Source organism: Pelophylax lessonae (assembly GCF_965119305.1).
Source record: "Pelophylax lessonae genome assembly, chromosome: 4".
In the NCBI taxonomy this organism is placed as follows: Eukaryota; Metazoa; Chordata; class Amphibia; order Anura; family Ranidae; genus Pelophylax; species Pelophylax lessonae.
Window position 1 is genome coordinate 450025314 of NC_138771.1, and position 24420 is coordinate 450049733.

General features: G+C 43.7%; 1 protein-coding gene across 1 annotated transcript in view; it reads left to right on the forward strand.

The window, feature by feature from the left end:
• Positions 1-24420, forward strand: part of LOC309552694 (E3 ubiquitin-protein ligase RNF213-like) — a gene marked incomplete at its 5' end in the record, with an annotated part of 1269694 nt that overhangs the window by 1142949 nt on the left and 102325 nt on the right. Inside the window, 5 exons of the mRNA XM_082253620.1 lie at positions 2940-3062; positions 10229-10339; positions 10465-10707; positions 11868-11943; positions 23251-23285. Coding sequence (XP_082109746.1) covers positions 2940-3062; positions 10229-10339; positions 10465-10707; positions 11868-11943; positions 23251-23285 — 588 coding nt within the window. The remainder of the gene's footprint in view (positions 1-2939; positions 3063-10228; positions 10340-10464; positions 10708-11867; positions 11944-23250; positions 23286-24420) is intronic.

A 24420-nucleotide genomic window follows, 5' to 3' on the forward strand; every position in this document is an offset into this window, starting at 1 on the left:
AGCCACTTCCCTGTGTCACACTGAATGAGTAGGAAACTGCTACTTCTCTGCTCCTATGTAAATAAGTGCCCTGCTCCCATGTAAATACGTGCCCTGCTTCCATGTAACTGTGCCCTGTTCCCATGTAAATATGTGCCCTACTGCCATGTAAATACAGTATGTGCCCTGTTCCCATGTAAATATGTTCCCTGGCCCCATGTAAATATGTGTCCTCCTGCCATATAAATACAGTATATGCCTTGATGCCATGTAAATATATGTCCTGCTCCCATGTAATTATGTGCCCTGCTCCCATGTAATTATGTGCCCTGCTGCCAAGTAAATACAGTATGTGCCCTGCTCCCATGTAGCCCTGAGCCCTGCCCCATGTAATTATATGCCCTGCACTTATGTAAATATGTTCCCTGCTGCCATGTAATTATGTGCCCTACTCTTATCGAAATATGTGCCCTGCTACAATATAATTATGTGCTCTGCTGCCATGTATATATGCCCTGCTCCCATGTAAATCTGTGCCTACCCCCAACTGTAGATATGAAAATTATTTCAGGGGTTCCCCAAGATATAACATGTTTTACCAAGGGTCCTCCAAGGTAAAAAGGCAGAGATACCCTGCTATAGATTGTCACTTGAGTGACAGCTGAGTCTGCTTCGGATAATGAGATCACATCCAACATGGAGGTGCCCAGCAGCAGTGATAGGGGCTTTAGATGTCTACACAAGGGAGACTTTTACAGTTAAACAGATGTATAAAATACACATATAATTGTTTTGAAAACATTTTTGTTGAAATTAGTGGTTTGGCAACAGGATCTCTTCAAGGTCAGCACCACCCAAATATGATAAATCACTTTACTTGGATGCCAGTGGATTGAACTACTCACCAGTTTTCCATCCATCTGTAATATCTAAAAAGATATGAAAAATGAATACAACAATATGTGGAGAGCCTCAAGTTTCCTCTGGTGTCCTCCAAAACTCCACCCCATAAATTAAAATAAAAAAAAAATAAATACATGTATCAAAAATACTGTTAGGCTCCTTTCACACGGCCGCTCCGTGTGAAAGGTCCGCTGCGGGACTTTTTTTTTTTTTTTTCCACGGAGCGGATGACATTTCTGTCCGCATATCAACCCATCCGTTTGCGGATGATATGCGGACCTAATGTAAGTATATGGCACTGCGGATGTCAGCGGATGACACCGCTGACATCCGATTTTCCTTCCTTTCCGTTTTTTACACGGATGGAAAAATAGGGTTCTGTTCCGTTCCAAAAAACGGAACAGAACTGAAAGGAGGAAAATCGGATGTCAGCGGATGGTATTCCGCTGACATCCGCAGTGCCATTCACTTACATTGATGTCCGCAAATCATCCGCAAAAAAATAGGATGATTTGCGGACACACGGAAAGCAGCGGAGCGGCCGTGTGAAAGGACCCTTATTCAAAGGACTGTACCCCATAACCTTAAGAAAAAGATCGAAACCGATTAAAAATTTGATTGATGTATTAAAGACCTCATAATGCTGTTACGATGACAACCTGCATTTATTTTGCCATTGTACTTTCAATAAAAATAATTAAATACAAAAAAACAGCTTGAAGTACCAATTTTAATGGCCTATTATTCATGTATAGTCTTCCTTCACCCCTGTGGTCTTGCTATATTATTACTGAGTTTAGAGTGCTCTGCATGTATCAGGATAAAGTTTTTTTTTAACGAGAGTAAACCTTTCTACTGACGTTCTAGTTGGAGCAATACATATTAATTTGCATTATTTGTAGCATTGTTCTATATTTGTACCAGGATACCAGTAAGTTGCTGCTTGATGTCATAATTTTTGATAGTTTGATTGAACATAACCTCCCACACCATAGATTGTTATGTTGGGTAAGTTGCTTTACAGACTAGGTGCTATTCATTCAGACTGTCAATTTTGAGGATATTTCAGCTATTTATTAATGATTAGGTTTATACTTCCAAGTATTGGCTATTTTCAAGGGATGAGGTGAATGGTATTCTATTTTTATTGGTTTTATTCTCTGGGTTAGGGTTATGTGGTAGAGTCATTTGGACAAAGCAATTTTTTGAAACATTTATAATTCTTGGTATTTATACACCTGCTCTCTACATATTTTTGTATCCATGATTTGCCTTGGAGTCAAGGTGCCTTCCTCTTCACTCCTCCTCTTTATACAATTTTAAACTGAAGTTTTATATCAGGGATGCTTTATGGAGAAAGGGGTGGGGTAGGATGAAAAGTTAATCCTCTGACTGATTCATGTGATTCCTGAACTACCAATAGACTTTTATCAGCAGATCAGTTAGGCCTTGTTCACGGTGCAGATGCAGAGATGTCAGTTTTTCTGCACGCATTCTGCAAGGCACAAAAAAAAAACAATTGTTCTCTATGTTCTCTATGTACCATGTTCACACCACAACACCACAACACTGGTATCACATGCAGATTTTTTCTGCATGGGAAAAAAACTGACATGACATCAACATTGGTGTGAATAGGGCACATAACTGACACGCATGAAAACTGATGTGAAACATGTCGGTTTTCCTATCAGTTTTTATGCACATATGGTGTGAATGAGCCCTTATAATTAGCTTGGCAAGCCTCAAATGCCACCCGCTGGCTGTAAATACTACAGTAATATTGTTATACAAGATTTCACATTTTTTTATCTTATTGCTGACTCTAAGATTGATGTCTAGCTGTGACATGTACGGACATATACATATTTACTGTTGGACGTTTTGTTTAGACGTTTTTCAATAAACATTATTCTTGATAAAAAAAAATATTAATTTTTGAGTACAAAAATTGGGGAAAAAATATTTTTGTAAAATGAATTTCTGTTTGTAAAATTGTAATGAAAAATGTATAAAACCATTTATATTTAGGTGTGTTGTGTTATTTATCCTTGTAGGATGCTGAGTTGGGTAACATTGACCAGTTTTTGGTGTGTGGTGACAGTTACAAAGTCCTAAGAGATGGTATTGCTCGGGGAATGATTGAATGCAAAGAGCAATGGATTGAAACTGCTGTTAAGGTACAGCTTTATTTATTTTTTTATACTTTGAAATATGGACCTATATACTGCACTTCACCTAAGCTACGCCCTTCACCCTAAACAGCCAATCAGTGGTTTTGCCTGCACATGATCCCACTCTCCACTAGGGATGATCGAATGGTTCGGGTCGACCATCGGTTCGACCCGAACATTGACTGTTCGAAATTCGGCCGAATTCCGAACTTTTTGCGGAAAAAGTTCGGAATTCGGCAACCAGAACCGACCAAAATGCAATGGGACAGGAACTGGGCTTTAAAAGCCCGTGATTGGACCATAAACATCAGTAAAAGCCAATTGAGGGGGCAGAAGTATGCTAGGAATGTGATTGGAGTGACTAGGGGGTCCAGAGGCCAATCAGTAGTGAATACGCCCCCAGTATATAACATAGCCCCGCCAAATCGCTAGCACTGTAATACAGGGGCTGTGGAAGAGAGTGGAAGCAGTTCTGTTACTCCTGCTGCAAAAGTGTCATTTAGCAATTATTAGTGTGAGGAAAGGGATATCTAGTGTAGTTAGGGTACTATATACCACTATAGTTAGATTCAAAAATCTAGTTTCTGTAGGGAAAGTGTTAAGTGTCAGGGTGACCGTGATGTAGTTTAGGGTGAACTGACTCTGACTGCTATGCCAGGGTGACAGAACTCATCCATGTCAGGGTGACCGCCATAAGAAAAAGATTGTTTGTCTTAGAATTGCAGTAGAGCAGGGTAGTGGCTCCGCTCCTGTCACACCTGGGCGTTTTTGTTTCTGGCGTTTATTGGGCTTTTTTGTGGACGTCTTTGGAGGCAGGCATGACATCTGAACTTCTGTGTAGGGGTATATATACACACACACACATATATATGTATATATACACATACACACATATAGATGTGAAAGGAGTGAAATCCTATCCATGCGCTAATTAAATAATTTGCATGGATAGGGTTCCGCTCCTTTCACACCTATATGTGTGTATGTGTATGTGTGTGTGTATATATATATATATATATATATATATATATATATATATATATGTGTGTGTGTGTGTGTGTGTGTGTGTGTGTATATATATATATATATATATATACCCCTATACAGAAGTTCAGATGTTATGCCTGCCTCCAAAGATGCCCAAAAAATGCCCAATAAACGCCTGAAAAAACACACCTGGGCGTTTTTGTTGCAGGCCTTTATTGGGCATTTTTTGGGCGTCTTTGGAGGCAGGCATGACATCTGAACTTCTGTGTAGGGGTATATATACACACACACACACATATATGTATATATATACATACACACATATAGGTGTGAAAGTAGCGGAACCCCATTCATGCGCTAATGAAATTATTTGCAGGAATGTGGCTCCGCTCCTTTCACACCTATATGTGTATATGTGTGTGTATATATATATATATATAGTGAAAAAACTATCAGCGCAAGACTAAGTGAAATTCAAATGTGTATAAAATGTGCTAGAATAAATCAATATATAAATCCGGCTGCATACACAAATTGTGTCCACACCTCACAACAAAAACATAAAAATCAAAAAACGTGCTGCGCCAGAAGTGCACAAAAATAATTAGTGATTACATGAATCAACAAGTGTTATCAACAAAATATGGTGTCCATCATATGTGCTCTGATGAAACATAAATGTTCATATAAAGTGCTCCAAAGTAATGATTAGTATATCCAGGTGATGACAGGACAGCCTCAATCCCTTGTGAATCAAGCAGGAACCACCAGTGTGTGAACTCCCTCCACCAGTAAGATTGGCCTCTCACCTTGATACCAGACCCAAACGGGCCAGCATGAGCATATCAGGGGATAAACAGACTATCACAGGTAACCTCTCCAGCCTTCACCTCCGGGGGTCGCCAGGACATAAAATAAAGATAAAGCAAAGATCTAGTGCTCTCTGAATGTAAATATGAGCTTTTATTGAGCATAAAGGGGTAACTCACATTTGTTGGGCACTCAGCCGTGCCTGCTATTATGGCATTCAGTGTTGGAGAGTAGCACCCGAGCGATCGGCGTCAGGCACGCAGGCTCCGCCTCCCTATACGCGTTACGCCTGGAGCGTGGGCTCCGTTTGGCTTCTTCGGTAGACCCCTACCGAAGAAGCCAAACGGAGCCCACGCTCCAGGCGTAACGCGTATAGGGAGGCGGAGCCTGCGTGCCTGACGCCGATCGCTCGGGTGTTACTCTCCAACACTGAATGCCATAATAGCAGGCACGGCTGAGTGCCCAACAAATGTGAGTTACCCCTTTATGCTCAATAAAAGCTCATATTTACATTCAGAGAGCACTAGATCTTTGCTTTATCTTTATTTTATGTCCTGGCGACCCCCGGAGGTGAAGGCTGGAGAGGTTACCTGTGATAGTCTGTTTATCCCCTGATATGCTCATGCTGGCCCGTTTGGGTCTGGTATCAAGGTGAGAGGCCAATCTTACTGGTGGAGGGAGTTCACACACTGGTGGTTCCTGCTTGATTCACAAGGGATTGAGGCTGTCCTGTCATCACCTGGATATACTAATCATTACTTTGGAGCACTTTATATGAACATTTATGTTTCATCAGAGCACATATGATGGACACCATATTTTGTTGATAACACTTGTTGATTCATGTAATCACTAATTATTTTTGTGCACTTCTGGCGCAGCACGTTTTTTGATTTATATATATATATATATATATATATATATATATATATATGTGTGTGTGTGTGTGTGTGTGTATATATATATACCCCTATACAGAAGTTCAGATGTTATGCCTGCCTCCAAAGACGCCCAAAAAATGCCCAATAAACGCCTGCAACAAAAACGCCCAGGTGTGTTTTTTCAGGCGTTTATTGGGAATTTTTTGGGCATCTTTGGAGGCAGGCATGAATCTGAACTTCTGTATAGGGGTATATATACACACACATATATATATATATATATACATACACACATATAGGTGTGAAAGGAGCGGAACCCTATCCATGCAAATTATTTAATTAGCGCATGGATAGGATTTAGACGCCCAAAAAATGCCCAATAAACGCCTGAAACAAAAATGCCCAAGTGTGAAAATAGCGGAGCCACATCCCTGCTCTACTAAAAATTCTAAGAAAAATGTTTTTTTTTCTGGTTCTGGACATGCTACAGAGCTGAAACTTCACAGGTACACTTTTTAGACACCCCAGACACTAAATCCAAAGAAATCTCATTTTTTTTTTCAATAATTGGCTCTCTATCAAAAACGACAATTTTTAAGAACTTTTTTTGTGTGATTAATAGTCCCTGGGGTATCACCCAGAACCCTAGGCACTTTTTAGGGGCATTTATTGGGTTTTAGGGCTTCAAAATGGTGTTTTTTGATTACCGAAGTTCGGGTCCCATTGATTTCAATGGGGTTCTGGAATCCGGACCCGAACTTTCGGGAAGTTCGGGTGTTCTGGTCGAACCGAACTTTTCAAAAGTTCGATCATCCCTACTCTCCACCACTGCTCCTTCCTGGTAGCAGGACCCAAGAATGTTCAGAGATGAAAACATAGTATGTTTGGGGCTTTAGCAGTAGTTCAGGATTAAGCAAAAATACTGGTGCTTCTGGAAATACCTGGGTAAGGGAATGTAGAGAAAAAAAACGTAAAGCTGGTCATAAAGCAGTAGGTTAGATGGAGGACCGAAAAAAAAGTTGATTATGTTACAGTCTCAGAAAGCAGCTAGCACAGGTGTCCCCAAACTGCAGGGCTAAATGTGGCCTGCTAAAATGTACTCAGTACTTTAAATTGGATTTGTTAATAAATAAAACAGTTTTTTTTTTTTTTTGGCCCATGAAGATTTGAAAAATCTACAATCTGGCCCTTGTACTGAAACATTAGGCGACACTTGGCCTTGTGCAAAAGATCAGTGTGTCAAATTCATTCATAAAGTGTCAGGTTGCCACTTACGGTTGGAGGAAAATGACAAGTGGTTCTGTCCATAAAGACCATCCTTGAGACCTTGGCTCTCCAAAACTGTCAGCAGAATGGAAATAGCTGGGGGGAATGCTAATAAAGGCAGGGAAAGATGTGCTGGCCCTGGAGAAAATGGGATTAGCAGCCTATAGCCAGCTGTATCTATGCTGTGCACGAGCGCAACTCGTTCTGGATAGCAGAGTAGTGTGAACCAGGCAACGAATTTCGGAGTGTGATTCCTGGAAGGATTAATTCTCAGATAAATGATATACAGTTTTCTATCCAACACAAGTAGTGGGATGACAATTTATTAAGGCATTTATAAATTGGATGATGTGGATTGTACAAGATAGGCTGGTTGACTGTTCTTGAGAGAAATACTGATTATCCTTGCTGTTTTCTTCTTCAGATGATATACATTTTTTTCCCAAAAAACTTAGCCTTGGCTGGATTAATGTGGTGTAGTCAGCTATTCTGCTTCCTTTTACATAAATATGCTCTCTTACATGCTTGTTATTATCTAGTAAATAAAAAGTTTGTGGAAGATGGAAATCACTGTAGTAGACACCACTTCAACTGTGATCACTGCCAGTTTCCAGGTCCCATGCCGAGCGGCTGCCCTCCTCAATGTGAACCCTGGAGATCACTTGCTCGGCATGGATGGTTTTTAAAGAACACTTTGAATTTTCTTAATGAAAGCAAATCGTTCTCTCTCTAACTGGATAAGGCAGAGATCATAACATTGCTTCTCAGGCTTGTTCAATCAGAGAACGCTTTTCATTCACTGAGAAAATGTAAGGTGTTTTCTGAACGTTGCCCATGCCAGACAACTCACCCCCTGTGTTCACTATGTAGCAGGACACAGGACCTTTAAGTTAGTGCTGATCACTGTGATGAGTATTACAGTAATTTCCAGCTTCCACAGGGGTCGGCCAGATATGGCACATACATACACTATATTGTCAAAAGTATTGGAATGCCTGCCTTTACACACATATGAACTTTAATGGCATCCCAGTCTTAGTCCGGAGGGTTCAATATTAAGTTTGCCAAGCCTTTGCAGCTATAACAGCTTCACCTCTTCTGAGAAGGCTGTCCACAAGGTTTAGTAGTGTGTCTATGGGAATGTTTTTGACCATCCTTCCAGAAGTGCATTTGTGAGGTCAGGCACGGATGTGGACAAGAAGGCTTGGCTCACAGTCTCCGCTCTAATTCTCCCCAAAGGTGTTCTATCGGGTTGAGGTTAGGACTCTGTGCAGGCCAGTCCAGTTCCATCACCCCATACTCGCTCATTCATATCTTTATGGACCATGTTGATGTGGACAAGAGTCTCTTTCCCACAACCCTGGGCTGTGGTTGTGGAGGTATGTGGGCAGGGGGCTTATCGGAATCTGGAAGCCCCCTTTAACAAGGGGGCCCCCTGACCCTGCTCCCCCCATATGTGAATGAGTATGGGGTACATAGTACCCCTACTCATTAGCCAAAAAAGTGTCAAAAAGTAATAAAAACACAGTTTTTGACAATTCCCTTATTAAAAAAATTAAAAAACATTGTCCCCTGATGTAAATCCATCTTCAATCACAACGCCTGCCGCACCCGAAAAAAAAATGCTCCTGCCGCCCATGAAAGCCAGTGACGTCACAAGGGGGCGGTGCCACCAGGTGGTCCTGCCCTTACCTGTATAGGAACTATCAAACAGCAGAGCCTACAGTAGGTGGTCGGCCTTCATTGATAGCAGGAGCGTTTTTTTTTTTGGGTGTGGCGAGCATTTACATGGGGGGCCGGGATCTGGGGGGCTCTTGTTAAAGTGGGCTTCCAGATTTTGAAAAGCCCCTGCCCCCATACCTCCACAAACAAAGCCCAGGGTTGTGGGGCAGATCCCCGCCCCAGAACACCCACCCCCCATCTTGAGGGCATGTGGCCTGGTATGCTTAAGGAGGGGGGGGGGGGCGCTCGCTCGTTTATTAAAACATTTTGGCGTGTAATTCCATGCCATTTTTTTTTCAATAGCTGGGTGGTGGTAATTGCAACCGTGAGTCAATTTAAAAGAGATTTGACTCATTTTTTGTCTTTAGAAATCAAATTTTTTTGTTGCAGCATGTTCTATGCATGCTATAGATGTGCCACTTCACAGGCAGACTAAAGGGATCCACTAGGCACTTTTTTTTATTCAGCTATCAGCGGGGAAGCCAATTGAGAGCTGATGACTCATCGGTTGTTAAAGACCCTGTGGCCGGCTTCCTGGCCCCGCTCCTTAACAACCAGCTTTTACTGCGCCCTGATTGGGCAAAGCTTTGCCAATCAGAGTGCAGAATGACCACCCTCGGAACACCTTGCAAATTTGGGTGTTCTTTGCATGGGGTGAACAGCCAATGTTCGCCAACACATCAGTGCCCATCAGTGCAGTCCCATCAGTGCAGCCCCATCAGCGCACATCAGTGAAGAAGAAAAATTACTTATTTGAAAAATTTCATAACAGAAACTAAGAAAATGTTTTTTCATTTTCATAATTTTTGGTATTATTTTTGTTTGTTTAGCAAGCAATAAAAAACCCAGTGTTGATTAAATACCACCAAAAGAAAGCTCTATATGTTTCACAAAAATGATAAAACTTTATGTGGGTACATTCAAAGTGTGACACCTTGGAAGGCTGAAAATTGGCCTGGGAAGGAAGGGGGTGAAAGTGCCCAGTATTGAAGTGGTTAAAGAGAGATAAACCATTGGCGGAACTTCTATGCAGATTGTTCAGCCCTTATCACACTGACTGTCCTTTATTGGTCTCAACCTGTCATAACTCAGTGGTTTTTGGCGACACCTGAGTGAGGCTTGAGCTGTTTACCATAATCCAGAGATGATAATAAGTTAGAGTAGTTTGAAAGGTTTTTTACCTTAATACATTCTCTGCATTACGGAAAAAAAACCTTCCAATTCTAGTGCCCACCATGTTTTTTGGGAAATATCTGCTGAATCGTCCGAGAAAATTCGTATCGTAAGTAACCTCTCCCATTTGCGAATATAATTGAGAGTTCCTAGCAACCAAACAAAAACGGATGGAACGTCTTCCGATTTTCGGATCGTGTGTACTGGGCATTAGAATGCATAATTCTAACAGAAAGATAAGAGGGTATGTTTGTGACAGTCATCTGAATGGATTTTCTTAATTTTTAGAAGAGTTGTATTACAAGGTAGTTGCTAACCTATTTTCTCTCTAAGGAATGTGGATGTCAGGATCAAGAACTGACCACCTACCTCCTCCTTGCTGTATTTCGTGAAATAACCTTGTGCTATGGGGCCCGAAATAATACTCAGCAAGCAGAAGCACCTGTAAGTACAGTATTCAGAAGAGTTTACTTAACTGTGGATAAGTTGTGGGTCATATTTCAGGGAACATTTTTTTGTTCTTCTGTTGCATACTATTGCTAATATCTTTATCAATGTGTCCAATACAGGAACTGGAGTCTATCAAGACCTTTATCAAGGATGTTGGGGTTTTTACAGAAGGATCCTTGAATCAATTTTTACAAACACTACTGAACAACAGCCGGCCATATCTCCAACCAAACCCTGGCATGACAGGTTTACATGCCACTATTTATGGATTGGCAATACACATGGCTGCAATTCTTCATTCTGGAAATAACTCTCTCTTTGCACCTCTAAAAAACTTGTCATTCTTCCCCAATAGAATGCAGGTATGTTATTTTGGCTTTTTTCTTTGCTGTTACCTAGTTTATATCAAATAATTTTATTTTAAAAGAGTATTTAAATCAGAGATGGACTTAACTTTTCTTAAAATCAAGATAAGGCCTCTCTGTGCTTAACACCTCTTCTTGCCAACTGCCAACGGTTGTAGCCTCTTTTGCTCACTGAAGGTTTGGCATTCCACCCTGTGGAATGACTGGACTCAACATTGGTAGGTACATTATTTAACCTCAACTTGGGCAGAATTAAGTACTACATATACAGACTGGTACTAGGATCTAAGGGGGCTCCAAAGGGAAATGGATTGATTTGTAACCGAGTATAAATCTTTGCACCAACCACAAGGTTTCAGCTTTGGTGTTATCTTAAACATTTAAAATCCATCTAAAGTCTCTTATTTTCTCTCAGAGTGATAAACTTTTCAATTTCATTTTCAATGTAAGTTTACATTTTAAATGTCTTAAAAGAAATGTATTTTACCTCTTTTTGTAATGGCAAATGCAGCTAGCAAGGTGAATTTCTTCTGCTAAACAGTGCTGAACAAGGACAAAGCAGGGTTTTTGCATAATTTCCTTAAGCTTCTGCAGGTACAGCAACATGGTGTCATTACAAAGGCTGTGGGTGGAGTTAGGTGGCTATTCACTGATAAGGGCTATATATGGTGCCAACATCTAAGCAGCTACCACAGAAAAGGATGACAATGCTGCAGTGATTTAAGTGCAGAGGGAGGAGCATTGTCACCCTGTCAAACGACGTGCCTACCCTTAGGTTCATCTGGCAGGATCAACAGCACTTACAATGTGTTACAAAAAAATAAATAAAAAAGGGTCATTAGTACTATCTAGACTAATATAATGAAATAAATAATTCAATAAATTGTTTTGGTGGAGATTTTCCAGTGTATTGGTAATCTCCACAGCCAGTTAAACATTCCTACTTGTGTAAAATATCTATGTCTAGCTGAGCTGATCATGTCAGTGACAGGTATCGACACACCTTCTTACCTATGGCAGCCATAGCCTGCTAAATGCGTAATTTAGATTTATGGGTTACTGGATTTGTGATGGTTTTATACAATATTCTAAAATAGATAAGTATTGTCTACTGTATAATAATTGATATCATAAAATACATATTTTTATTTTTTAAGAATTCATTTTTGCCAACCATGCCAGAAGATATGTTCACACATGCTGAAAAAGCAATGATAGGTGTACAGTGGTATCGTAAGTATACTCTTTTCATTTGTTATTACAAAAAAAACTATACATTATCATTTAAAGGGTCACAAACCATGAATAACAACACAGTTCAAACTGTAGCAGCACAATAAAATGGCACAATCCCACCCCATGTCCCGAGTCCAGCAGGGATTACGTTATAAAGTGTTCTTCAATGTTATCATAACCCACAGATGACATTTACCTTAAGGCTACATTCACACACACGGATGTCTAAATTTCAGTTTAGCTGTGTTTAGAAGACTTTTCTAAAGGCAGCTGGACTCACGTTATGTAAAGTAATCATGTTATTCAGACATACCGATTAGTAACGTTTTGTTGCAGTTTAGGTGTGTTTAGTAAAAGAAGAAAAATATGCGCGCAGAGTTGACTATCTGCAGCTATCTATGCATTGTGTTTAGCTGCAGATGCCTGCAGTGTGTTTAGCAGCAGAAAATGACAGTTTTTTTATTTTCTTCTTGAAATATTGGTTTTCCTTCTCATGTTGGTTCTCATACTTCCTCATGTTGGTATTCATTCTTTGCAGACAGGGGGTGTTATTTACTAAAGGCAAATATACTATGCACGTCAAGTGCACTTGGAAATGCAGTCGCTGGAGATCTGATGGGGACATACAAAGACAATAAAAAACAGCATTTTTGCTTGCACGTGGTTGGATGATAGAAATCAGCAGAGCTTCCCCTCAGATCTACAGGGATTGCACTTTCAAATGCACTTGCAATGCACAGTGGATGCACTTAAAGCGGAGTTCCGGGCACAAAATCGAATTTTTTTTTTTTGTGCCCGTCCGCTTCTTCACCTTCACCTGAAAAGGAATTGGATAGTTAGGTTTTTTTTTAAAAAAAACTCACCTTGTAATTGAAGATCGAAAATACTCACCTCAATGTACTTCCTCCCTCTGTGCCGCGGCTCCTCCGTCACTTCCTCCTTCGCGATGATTCCTGGGAGCTGAACGTTATCGCTCCCAGGAATCAATGCGACGGCACCGGCCCCGCTCGTCACTTCCGGGGCGACGCTGCATTCCCTGCTAAACAGCTTCTGGGCATGCCCAGAAGCTGCGGAGGAATGCGGCGCCACGCCGGAAGTGACGAGAGGGGCCGGTGCAGGCGCATTCTGGGAGAAGAGGACGCGGAAGAAGACGCGGAAGAGGATCGCGCCGGCTTCAGCTGCCCACAAGAGAGATGGAAACGCTGTGGAAGAAATTTTTTATTTTTTTTTAAAAGATTTTTATTGAAGTCCAGCATAAACACACAGTCCAAAACAATACAATACAGTATAAAAGTATAAACAGCCCTCCAAATCCTCCAAGGGGCATATGGCAAAACAGATACTTAATCCAGAACATAGAGAATGAAAAATCACCCCCCAGACAATGAGCGGCAATATCCCTCGGACCATGCGAGCAGCTGGACCCCAGTTTTAATGCTACCCAGAAAACAATAACAACCCTGCATACCCCCCTCCCCCCTGAACCAAACCAAGAATCCGAGGAAACCAAGGAAGAGCATGTGAGGCGACCAGCCGGGCAAAACACAGCCCAACCCCCTACTTTTCCCTTCAGGTGACCCACCCAGAGAACCCCCCCTGCAGCAATCCTCGAACCATAGCAGGGCCAGCATTAGCCCAAGAAGCCCAGTCCAGGGGAATGGCCAGAACCCCAGTCCACCCCCCCTGTAGACCCAGATCCACCTAATTAGTCAGCGGGCGTATCCACCAAGGTAGCAGTGGAGTCCACCCAGCGATGTCATACCTTCCTAAATTTCTTAGGGGACCCCCTAGCCTCGTACGTCATCCTGTACAACACAATGTCAGCATTCACCACTCGTATCCACATCTCTAGAGTCAGCACCTCAGTATAGATCCACCGTCTGGCAATTAACTTCCGCACACAGAAGAAAAGGATGCGGAGAAACAGCCTGGTGGCCATATCCAAGCCCTCCACCTCCAACACTCCCAGAAGACACACCAGGGGCGAGCATATATTCGGGAGCCCAAAGTTCTCCTCTATAAATTTCATGACCTGAGACCACAAGGGCCGCACCTTAGGGCAGTCCCAAACCATATGCAGAAGTGATCCCCTGCCCCCTGAACATTTGTGGCACACATCAGAATCCCTCTTACGCATAGAGAACAGGCGGACCGGGGTATAGTAGGTCTGATGTAAATATCTCAATTGTATCATCTTGTCAGTGGACGAGATAACCGTACCAAGATAAGTCTCCAAGACTTCCTCCCAGCGTTCCTCAGTCAAGTCCGGTATAAAGGTCAGCCACCTAGCTCTGGCCCTATCCACGTCCCCAGGACCCCCAGGACCCAGCACCCCATAATACCGAGAGATCCATTTCAACGGCTCCGGATCCAGCAGCACAGTCTCGAGAGAGGGGTTAGTCAATACAACCTTCCCCCCCCCCAAACTGCACCCGCACCGCGTGCTGGAGTTGCAAATACCGGAAACGCCACGTCCTGGGGATCCCGAAGCCATCCCTCAACTGCGTGAAGGACACCAACCTACCCTGATAGAACAGCTGATGTAGATATTTAAGGCCAAACCTGGCCCAACATCCCCCATCTTGCAGACTGGCGAACTCCCGCAATGACGGATTGAACCACAATGGATTATTCGGCGAGGACACCAGAGGAGTATCCCCAGCCCTCGGAGCACAAATATGAAAGATTTTTCCGGGTAATCCCATCACCGACCCCAATTCCCGTCCAGGAGCCCCCCCCCCCCCCTGTAAAGAACATTTATCAGAGATTCAAAGGAGGAGGCCAGTGCCGCCTCCACCTCAACCGTTGCGTTGGGCACCTGCGGAAAAAAACGCCAATGCAGGAAGACCAACTGTGCAGCAAAGTAGTAGGAACGCAAGTCCGGCACAGCCAGTACCCCCCTCGCCACTGGGCATTTGAGCACCGACAAGGCCACCCTAGAGGGTTTATTACCCCACAGCAGAGTGGTAAGGACAGTATCGATCGTCTGGAATATCCCTCTGGGAACATAGACCGGAGAGTTTGATAGGACATACAAAATTTTGGGCAAAAAAATCATTTTAAAAAGGTTAACTCTGCCCAGTAGCAAGAGGGGGAGCGACCGCCACCGCTCTACCCTATCCCTAAAGGCCTTCACTATCGGAGCAAGATTATTTTCCAAAAACCTGGAGATTGGAAGCTGAAACACAATCCCCAGGTACTTAAAGGAACCCCCTCGTCCAGTGGGAACAGGGAGGACTTGGCCCAATTGATGCAAAAACCAGAATACTCCCCAAACTCCTGAATCACACGAATGGCGTAATTCAAGGAAGGTCCCGGATCCTGTAGGTACAATAGCATGTCGTCTGCATATAGGGAAACACGCTCCTCCATGTGACCCACCCTCAACCCTCGGAAAACTATACTCTCTCAAAATCTTATAGCTAAGGGTTCCATAGCAAGGGCGAACAGCAGGGGTGACAGAGGGCACCCCTGTCTGGTCCCCCTGTGCATCAGGAAGGGCTCAGAAATCTGCCTATTCACCCTAACCCTCATCAGAGGTTCCGTATACAACAATCGCACCCAAGATTGAAAGACAGGGCCAAAGCCATAGGCTTCCAGCACTCTGAAAAGATACGGCCACTCAACTGAGTCGAAGGCTTTTTGAGTATCCAAAGAGGCCACAACTCTCTCCCCAATAACGTCATGCTGTGCCTGAAGATTGACAAAAAGCCTTCGTACATTCATCTGCGCACAACGACCGGGCATAAAGCCCGTCTGATCTGCCCTAATCAATTTCAGGATAATCGTCTGCAGCCGCATAGCTAGGGCTTTGGCCAAAATTTTGGTGTCGACATTAATCAACGAGATCGGTCTATACGCCCCGCAGTCTCGCAGATCCTTCCCCGGCTTTGGAATAAGTACCACCAGCGCCTCCCTCATAGAAAGAGGTAGAACCCCCCCCTTCCGCGCAGATTCGTACATCCGCAGCAGACGGGGCGACAACTCATCCCTGAAGGCATGATACCACTCTGACAGCAGCCCATCCATACCAGGGGATTTCCTAGGGGAGAAGGATGCAATGGCCTTCCCAATTTCCCCCACAGTGAGCCCCTTGTCCAAGAAACGTACATCCTCCTCTGACAACTGCGGGAACTCAATGCCCTGCAGATAGTCATCGAGCTCCGCCCGGTCATGGACCAGACCGGACTTATACAGGTCCTCGTAATAGCGGGTAAATTCCCGAAGTATACCAGCAGGATCCGTAACTTCCCGTCCCTGTTCCCCCAGCACACATCCCACATGCACCGGCGCATGCTCCGAGCGGGCCAGGAAAGCCAACAGCCGCCCATTCTTGTCTCCAAACACCCTCCGCCTCTGGGCCAGCATTGTGTTAGTCGTCTGGTCGGTCAGAAACATCTGTAGGTCCCTAGTCGCCTGCCTCCAACTAAGCAGCCTATCTGGGCCCGGAGCACCCACATAGTCCACCTCAGCCCTGGAAACTTCCAACTCCTTTTCCACCCTGGTAGAGGCTAGTTGTCTCTTAAAACTTTTCAATTCGTTCATGAAAACCCCCCGCAATGTAGCTTTAAAGGCCTCCCACTGAAGCGGAGGTTCCCCGTACACCCCATTCTCCACCCAGTAATTGGCAATTGCTTGGGAACAAGCAATTTTAATGTATTCCTCCTGCAACCAACTGGTTTCCATCCTCCACTGGCGAACACCCTCCCTAAACCCCACCCGAAGAGTGAGAGCCAGGGGCGAGTGATTCGAGTGGACTCTAGGTAAATATTCCACCGAGTCCACCAGACCCAATCCCGTCTCCTCAGCGAGGACAGTGTCCACCCGAGACAGCGATTTATGTGTCTCTGAATAACACGAATATTCTCTGGCTAGCGGGTGAGTATGCCTCCAAACGTCCCGAAAGCCAGAAGAGGCCAACCACCTCGCCAAAGGAGCCGAAGAACCGGCCGTGACCCTCAGTCTGTCCAGCTCAGGATCCGAGATAGCATTGAAATCCCCCATAATGAACACTTGTCCCTCCGCCACTTCCATGGCTGCCTTAAAAATGTCATCAAGCAGGGCCAATGAGAATGGAGGAGGTATATAAACGTTCACAACCGTCAGTACCCTTAGGCACACCTTAAGGACCAGGATCACGTACCTCCCAAACACATCTGTCTTAACCGTTTGCACCGCGATAGGCATCGCTTTCGTGACCAAAATGGAGACCCCTCTGGCATAAGATGAGTACGTTGAATGATACATACTGGCAATATATGCTCTTTTCAAGGAGAGGATCCTGGAGCCCTGTAAATGAGTCTCCTGCAGCAGAATCAAATGTGGCTTATGCGCTTTAAGATAATCAAAAATCAACGAACGTTTGAACTTCGAGTTCAAGCCCCAGACATTCCAGGACACCAATTTAAGACGCTCAGCCATCACATGAGTTCACAGGCAGCAGAAGACTCCCCACCTCGACATCTTCCAGGGCCCTCCCACTCAGCCCCAGCTCCAGGATCCCCCCCTCCGTCTCTGAACACCAGACAAGACCCCAACACGGCAGCATAGCAAATACAGGCCCCCAACATGTCTCAGCTCCAGTAGAGTTCCCCCAGTCACCTGAAATGAAAAAAATGAAAACCCAGCCCACCTCCCACACCACCCCCCTCCCTGCACCCAGCCCCAACCCGCCAAGTGCTTCATCCCCAAACACAAAAACCGTAGAAAACACCAGAGTCCCCTCCTTAGAAGTGCAAAATGTATGGAACCATACCCCCCTCCCCCAGTCACAAGGACTTACACTCCCACGACACGCAGACTCTTTCAAAAATGAAATGATCCCTAGAGAGAAAAAACTCGTCAACCGACCAAAAACAATCGGGGAACCCCTAGAAAAAGAAGGGGAGCAACAAAAGTCAACCAGAGAAAAAAGAGTCTATCTGACCGCCTGCAAAAAAAACAGTTCCATATGTAGTCACACAAACTCCAGTCGATCAGCATCAGGCCACAACAGCAGTCAGATCGAGCCTCATTCAGGATCTTCCAGGGGATCCATTTCGTGCACGAGGGCCCCTCGCATCAAGCCACTCAGACGCCTCCGTGGGGTTATTGAAGAAGTGGGATTTGCCCCCATCCACCACCCTCAACTTGGCCGGGTATAGCATACTGTACCCCAAATTAAGTTCTCGGAGGCGCCTCTTCACAGGTTGATAGCTGGCTCTCTGTTTCTGTGTGGTCACCGAAAAGTCAGGATAAATTGAAATACGATAGCCATTATATTCCAGTGCAGGGCCCGTACGAGCCATTCGCAGAATGTTCTCCCTATCCCTAAAATGAACCAGCTTCGCAATCAAAGGGCGAGGAATGGCCCCTCTCGGAGGCGCCTTGGTTGGGATCCTATGGGCCCGCTCAATAGCAAACAGCCTAGTAAAGGTGGCAGCGTCCATATTGGCTTTCAACCAACCCTCCAGAAAGTCCTCCGGCTGCCTGGCTTCCGCACCCTCAGGAAAGCCCACAAACCTGAGGTTATTGCGGCGCATACAATCCTCCATATCAGCCAGTTTAAGCGTATGTTCAGCAACAGTCTGTTTAGACCAGTGGTTCTCAATTCCGGTCCTCGGGACCCACTAACAGGCCAGATTTTAAGTATTACCTTGGGGGATGCAGACTAGAATACTGAAATCACTGAGCAGCAAATGAGATCACCTGTGATGTAATTTAGTTATCTTGCAAACCTGGCCTGTTGGTGGGTCCCGAGGACCGGAATTGAGAACCACTGGTTTAGACACCTGCACCGTCATCTCCATAGGCCGGATTACAGCTTCCACATCCTGAATCCTCCTCTCTGCCGCACGTGTCCTGTCCTTCACCTTGGTCAGATCTTGCTTCAGAAAGGAGAATTCAATTTTAAGCCCATCTATGTGTTCAGTAAGGGAGGATCGGCAGAATTGTATGGCCTCCATAATCTGGGACAGAGATGGCTCCCCAGGGGCCGAGGGATGAGGCCCAGAATTGTCAGCACTCACCGGCTTCACATGCCTGTCCAGCGATCTCCCCCTCTGCCTCAGTCCCTTCCTCGGTGGCATAGGAGCGGGCACCGGAGCCTCTGGATCATACCAGATATCCCCGACAATGTCCGCAACGTCCCGCTCCCGCAGCGCCTCCTCCGCTGGACGGCCGGCGCAATCTTGGGCTCCCCAGGCAAAGCGAGCCAGCCTGTCCCCCGGCGGCATCGGAGCCGCTTTTCCGTATTTCACCATGCCGAAAGTATCTCCACCAGGTTCAGGGATCCCCCCGAGCAGCCAGCAGCACAAAAAGTGGAGTTTGCGGGCAGGATAAAGACAGGATTTTAGGCAGTCAAACGGAGCTCTCACTCAGCACGTCCTCACATGCCGGCCGCTGGCTCCGCGTGGAAGAAATTTTATAAGTAAGTATTTCTTCTTGCAGGTAAGTGCGAACCGGGACAGATCAGAGGCTAGCCATTGTGGAATGTGCTAGCCCTGACTGTCCCGGGGGTATGTTTATTGAAAAATGCTTTCTGTGCCTGGAACTCCGCTTTAAGTAAATCAACCCCATTGCCTTTAGTAAATCAAACCCCATTGTCTAGCAAGTTAGTAAGCTGTCAAAGGTGAACACTGACATACTGGTACAGTTGTAAAATTTATTGGGATAGGTTTTGATTTCCTCATACATCAGGACAAAACATTCCTTAGTTAGATGCTGGGATGTTAGGGGATGTACCCAACTTTGCTTCCTTTGCCTCTGTCTCTGCCTCTCTATCTTCCTCAGAACGCAGTGCGGGAAAGGCGCATTCCGTGTGTGTTTTCCGCACTGCAGGTGACTGCGCTGCCCTTGGGATCTGCATGCAGGTGCCAATTAATTGTTATCAGCACCCCAAACACAGATCACAACGCAGTGCATTTACAGGCACCAAATCGCATTGTACTGCAGTACCATGCAGTTTAGTGCGATGCATTTTTAAAAGTGATTCCATGCATGTGAAATCGCCCTTAATTTTGTTTTCTCTCTTAAGCAACACGGTAAGCGCAGTCTTTGCTCTGCACAGATCTATCTGTTTGCTGAGAAAACCACCAACAAAGTGGAAGAGGAGATGCCTGGGGTATAGCATCACCCCAAAAATGGGGGTATTGGGAAAACAAATGCTGACACAGCTAAACTCATTTACAAACTGCAATTATCTTCAGGAAATATTTCAACTTTTTCAAGTGCAGATTACTTGCTTTTAGCTGCTTTCAGATACAAATGTACATGTGACTGAAGCCTAAGCCTTTCTGTATTTGTGCTGCATCTAAGAACTTAGAACTAGGAAGGCATATGTTTTTTGCTTACTTGATTATTTTATAGTACCTTGGTTGCTAAATTAAAAAAAGGATATACAATTGTCTACCTGCAAAGAAGAAAGCAAATACTTATCTATCTTTTTGCCTGTGCTGCTAAACGCTGCTGTAATCCAGGGTCTCTTCAGAAGCCGACATTTCCAGGAGTATCAATTTCCTGGTCCCACGTTGAGCGCTGTGGTTCCTTACACCATCCCCCATGTCACTACCGTGTCCTGTAGTGATATTGAGGTCAGCGGGAACCACTTAATGCAAGGAAGGATCAAGAGATTAGCACGCCTGGAAGTGTTGGTTTTTGAACAAACTTCAGAAGGTGATTCCTCTGGTTTACAAGTGCATTTGGGTAGCAGGAGAGCTAATATTTATGTGCTTCTTTGCAGGTAAACCTTTTTATCATAATCAGTTCCACTTTAGCGACAGAGTTATAGTTTGATACATTAGCAATGTGTAAATTTGATCAACTCTTGTCCATAGTTTTAAAAAATATAATGACCAGGATGTTTATATATAAATAAAGGTGCATATAAAGATAGCAATCATCAATAATAGCAGACTAAAACGCACTAGCAGCGCTCAAATAAAGTGCAGTCCACTGGGATAGGGAATAAAGTCCATACAGTTCATGTACAATGCCCAAAAGGTGTCCACTGACGGCAATCCTACACAAACAGGAAATGCTTTAGATGTTCACCACACCGGACCCTCCACCTCACCAAGGTGCTCGCCCTTAAGGAAATGCACTCACCAGAAATCTGGTCAAAACGAGCCCACAACATAAGCCAATCTCCGGCTGAGAATCGATTGTCCAGTCTCCACAGGAAAACGACATCCACCAGACAAAACACCTGATAGATCTTGGTCAAATGAATGAGTGTAGCGGACCCAGAGTGCGTTCCCAGGATTCAGAGGCGGTACATGTGAAAATAATAATTCTCATAGGGCAGTACTTTATGGCTAAAAGACCTCTTTATTTCCCCAACAACCATCCCCTGTAGCAATTGCACTTACAGCTGTAAGTGCAATTGCTACAGGGGATGGTTGTTGGGGAAATAAAGAGGTCTTTTAGCCATACAGTACTGCCCTATAAGAATTATTATTTTCACATGTACCGCCTCTGAATCCTGGGAACGCACTCTGGGTCCGCTACACTCATTCATTTGACCAAGATCTATCAGGTGTTTTGTCTGGTGGATGTCGTTTTCCTGTGGAGACCGGACGATCGATTCTCAGCCGGAGATTGGCTTATGTTGTGGGCTCGTTTTGACCAGATTTCTGGTGAGTGCATTTCCTTAAGGGCGAGCACCTTGGTGAGGTGGAGGGTCCGGTGTGGTGAACATCTAAAGCGTTTCCTGTTTGCGTAGGATTGCCGTCAGTGGACACCTTTTGGGCATTGTGCATGAACTGTATGGACTTTATTCCCTATCCCAGTGGACTGCACTTTATTTGAGCGCTGCTAGTGCGTTTTAGTCTGCTATTATTGATGATTGCTATCTTTATATGCACCTTTATTTATGTTATTTGATGTTATAGCAGCAGCTTACTTTTATATGTGATTTTATATTGCATTTTAATGTTTATTTTAGCGCCGGGTGAGCAGGTGTGTTAGTCCCCCCATTGAGCCTTTGTTTATCTGCTCCTTTTTTATATAGGATGTTTATATATGTTTAAAATATTTTTATTCAGTTTCCATTCGGCTGGGAGGAGTAATTTTTTTAAAACACTGACCTTTACAAAATGAAAAAGTGTTTTAAATTGGCAGTAAATTAAATTTTCCCGTTGGCACACAGACCCCTCCAAAGGCCCCCAAATACCCTTGAAATGGGTGGTTGGGATGTATACCTGTCATTCAGTGGAAATTAAGTGAAAAGACTAGACTTGTCTTGGTGTGCAATGTTTTTTTTTTTTTCTTTTGTGGGTTGGCAGGCGTTGGGTATCATGATTGACATAGATCTACATGACTGAACAACATGATTAATGGTGAATGTACATCGTGGGACTTTTTTTTTTTTTTTTTATAAAATAACTTTTTATAAACTGTCTTTTTATTTACCCTTTACATTTTTATTATATTATTAGGGGTACTATATACCCTTCTTATAGGGAGTGGCCAGTATCTGGGTACCCCCTTTTTGTTAGAGGGAGCTTCCAGATTTCAATATGCCCCCATCCAGAGACCCCCCACAACCAGTGGACCAAAAGCCCTTGTCTTCACCAGCATGGGGGACAAGGTGCTTTGTCAGGGGAGCCGCCTCTGGCAAGCCCCCCCCCCCCATGTTGAGGGCATGTGGTCTGGTATAGTTCAGGAAGGGGGATGAACACTCAGATAAGGGTCCACACTTGTATTTTTCTTGGTTTGATGATTGCGTAGACTTTCCCCTTAAAATCCATGCCAGACTTAAAGGGCCTGGTATAAAATGGGAGAGAAACCCCATGCATTTTTTTAAACTAGTCCCACCCCTTTCCTTATATGGGTTGGGTTTTCCCAGCTGTGTAAGTGATTGGGGTCAGTGACGTCACATGTATAATAGTGGATGCAATACCACTATTATACATGACATTCGGCTTCCACTGAAGTTGTGTTTGGACTGAACCTCCAGCTCATCCCTAATAGTTACCTGGTATTTGGTATACCATGCTAATCTACACAAAAAAAAAAAAATGACAAAATGTAATTGGTTTGATTGGTTTCACCTTTTTCATATTTCACAGTGTCTTCATGAATGATATTTAGTGATTGTAATATAGTGGGGTTGGTTTACTAAAGAAGCAGACCTTCAATCATCAAAGAGAATCGGATATTCTTTACAAAGTGAAATTGACTTTTGCTTTAATCTTGTTCATTAACTGAAGTGAACATTCATTTTGTAAAGTGAACATATTCTATTCCTTTAATAAATCAACCCTGGCCATCTCTAACATTTGATGTTAATTTACTGATGCTAACATGTGATTCTTTGTTTTGCAGTCTGTCCCAATGGTCACTACTGTGCTGTTGGAGAGGTAAATTTGCTATCACTTGCAACTTAACCCCTACATTTTGTTCTTAGTTTGGACACAGTGGGGAAAAATTTAAGTTTCTGTAAGTTTTTGTTTTTGTTTGTTACCCTGTTGGGATATTTTTCCTCTCGCATCCTGTTTCTGCAAGGCCCATACAACAAATGAGAAAGTAGTTGTCAGAGGAAGCTGGAAGTGCTAGGCATTGGACAATTGCAACTACATGATCTAACACCTACCTCTTTCATCAAACGCAGTTAAGCACCGTTTTATCAAAAATTAAATGAATGTTTAAAGGGTATGTCCACCTTTTGAATACAATTTGCTATGCAGTCGAGGTGCCCCAGTAGGGGGCAAAAAAAACACTATGCAAATTATTGCGACTTATGCGAGTCCCCAGTCTTGCCTAGAAGCTAGAAAGAACCACCCACAGTATCACAGCAACAAGCTCTCTCCCTAATTCAAACCTGTGCATGAGTAGTGCATTCTCCCTCTCCCTGTAGTAGCAGTGGCTTAGCTCTGGTGATAAGTGTATTTAACCACTTAAGCCCCGGATGATTTTACCCCCTTCCTGACCAGGGCCTATTTTGTGATTCGGCACTGCGTGACTTTAATGGACAATTGCGCTGTCGTGCAACGCTGTACCCAAACTAATTTGATGTCCTTTTTTTCCCACAAACAGAGCTTTCTTTTGGTGGTATTTGATCACCTGTGCGATTTTTTTTGATCATGCGTTATAAACAAAAAAAAAAAAGCGACAATTTTGCAAAAATAACAATATTTTTCAAATTTTTTTATATGAAATTCCCCCCAAAAAATGTAAAAATCTAATTTTTTTAACATTTTAGGCCAATTTGTTTTATGCTACATATTTTTGGTAAAAAAAATCGTAAAAAGCATATTTTGATTGGTTTGCGCAAAAGTTATTGCATTTACTTAACTAAGGGAAAGATTTTTTGTCATTTTTGTTGTAGTTTTTTTAACGAGTAATGGCGGAGATCTGCGTTTTTTTTTTTTTTGCGGGACTGCAACATTGCGGCGGATCGGACCCTTGACTGACATTTTTGACACTTTTGGGGTTACCAGTGACATTACTACAGTAATCAGTGCTATACATATGCACTGTTACTGTAAAAATGAC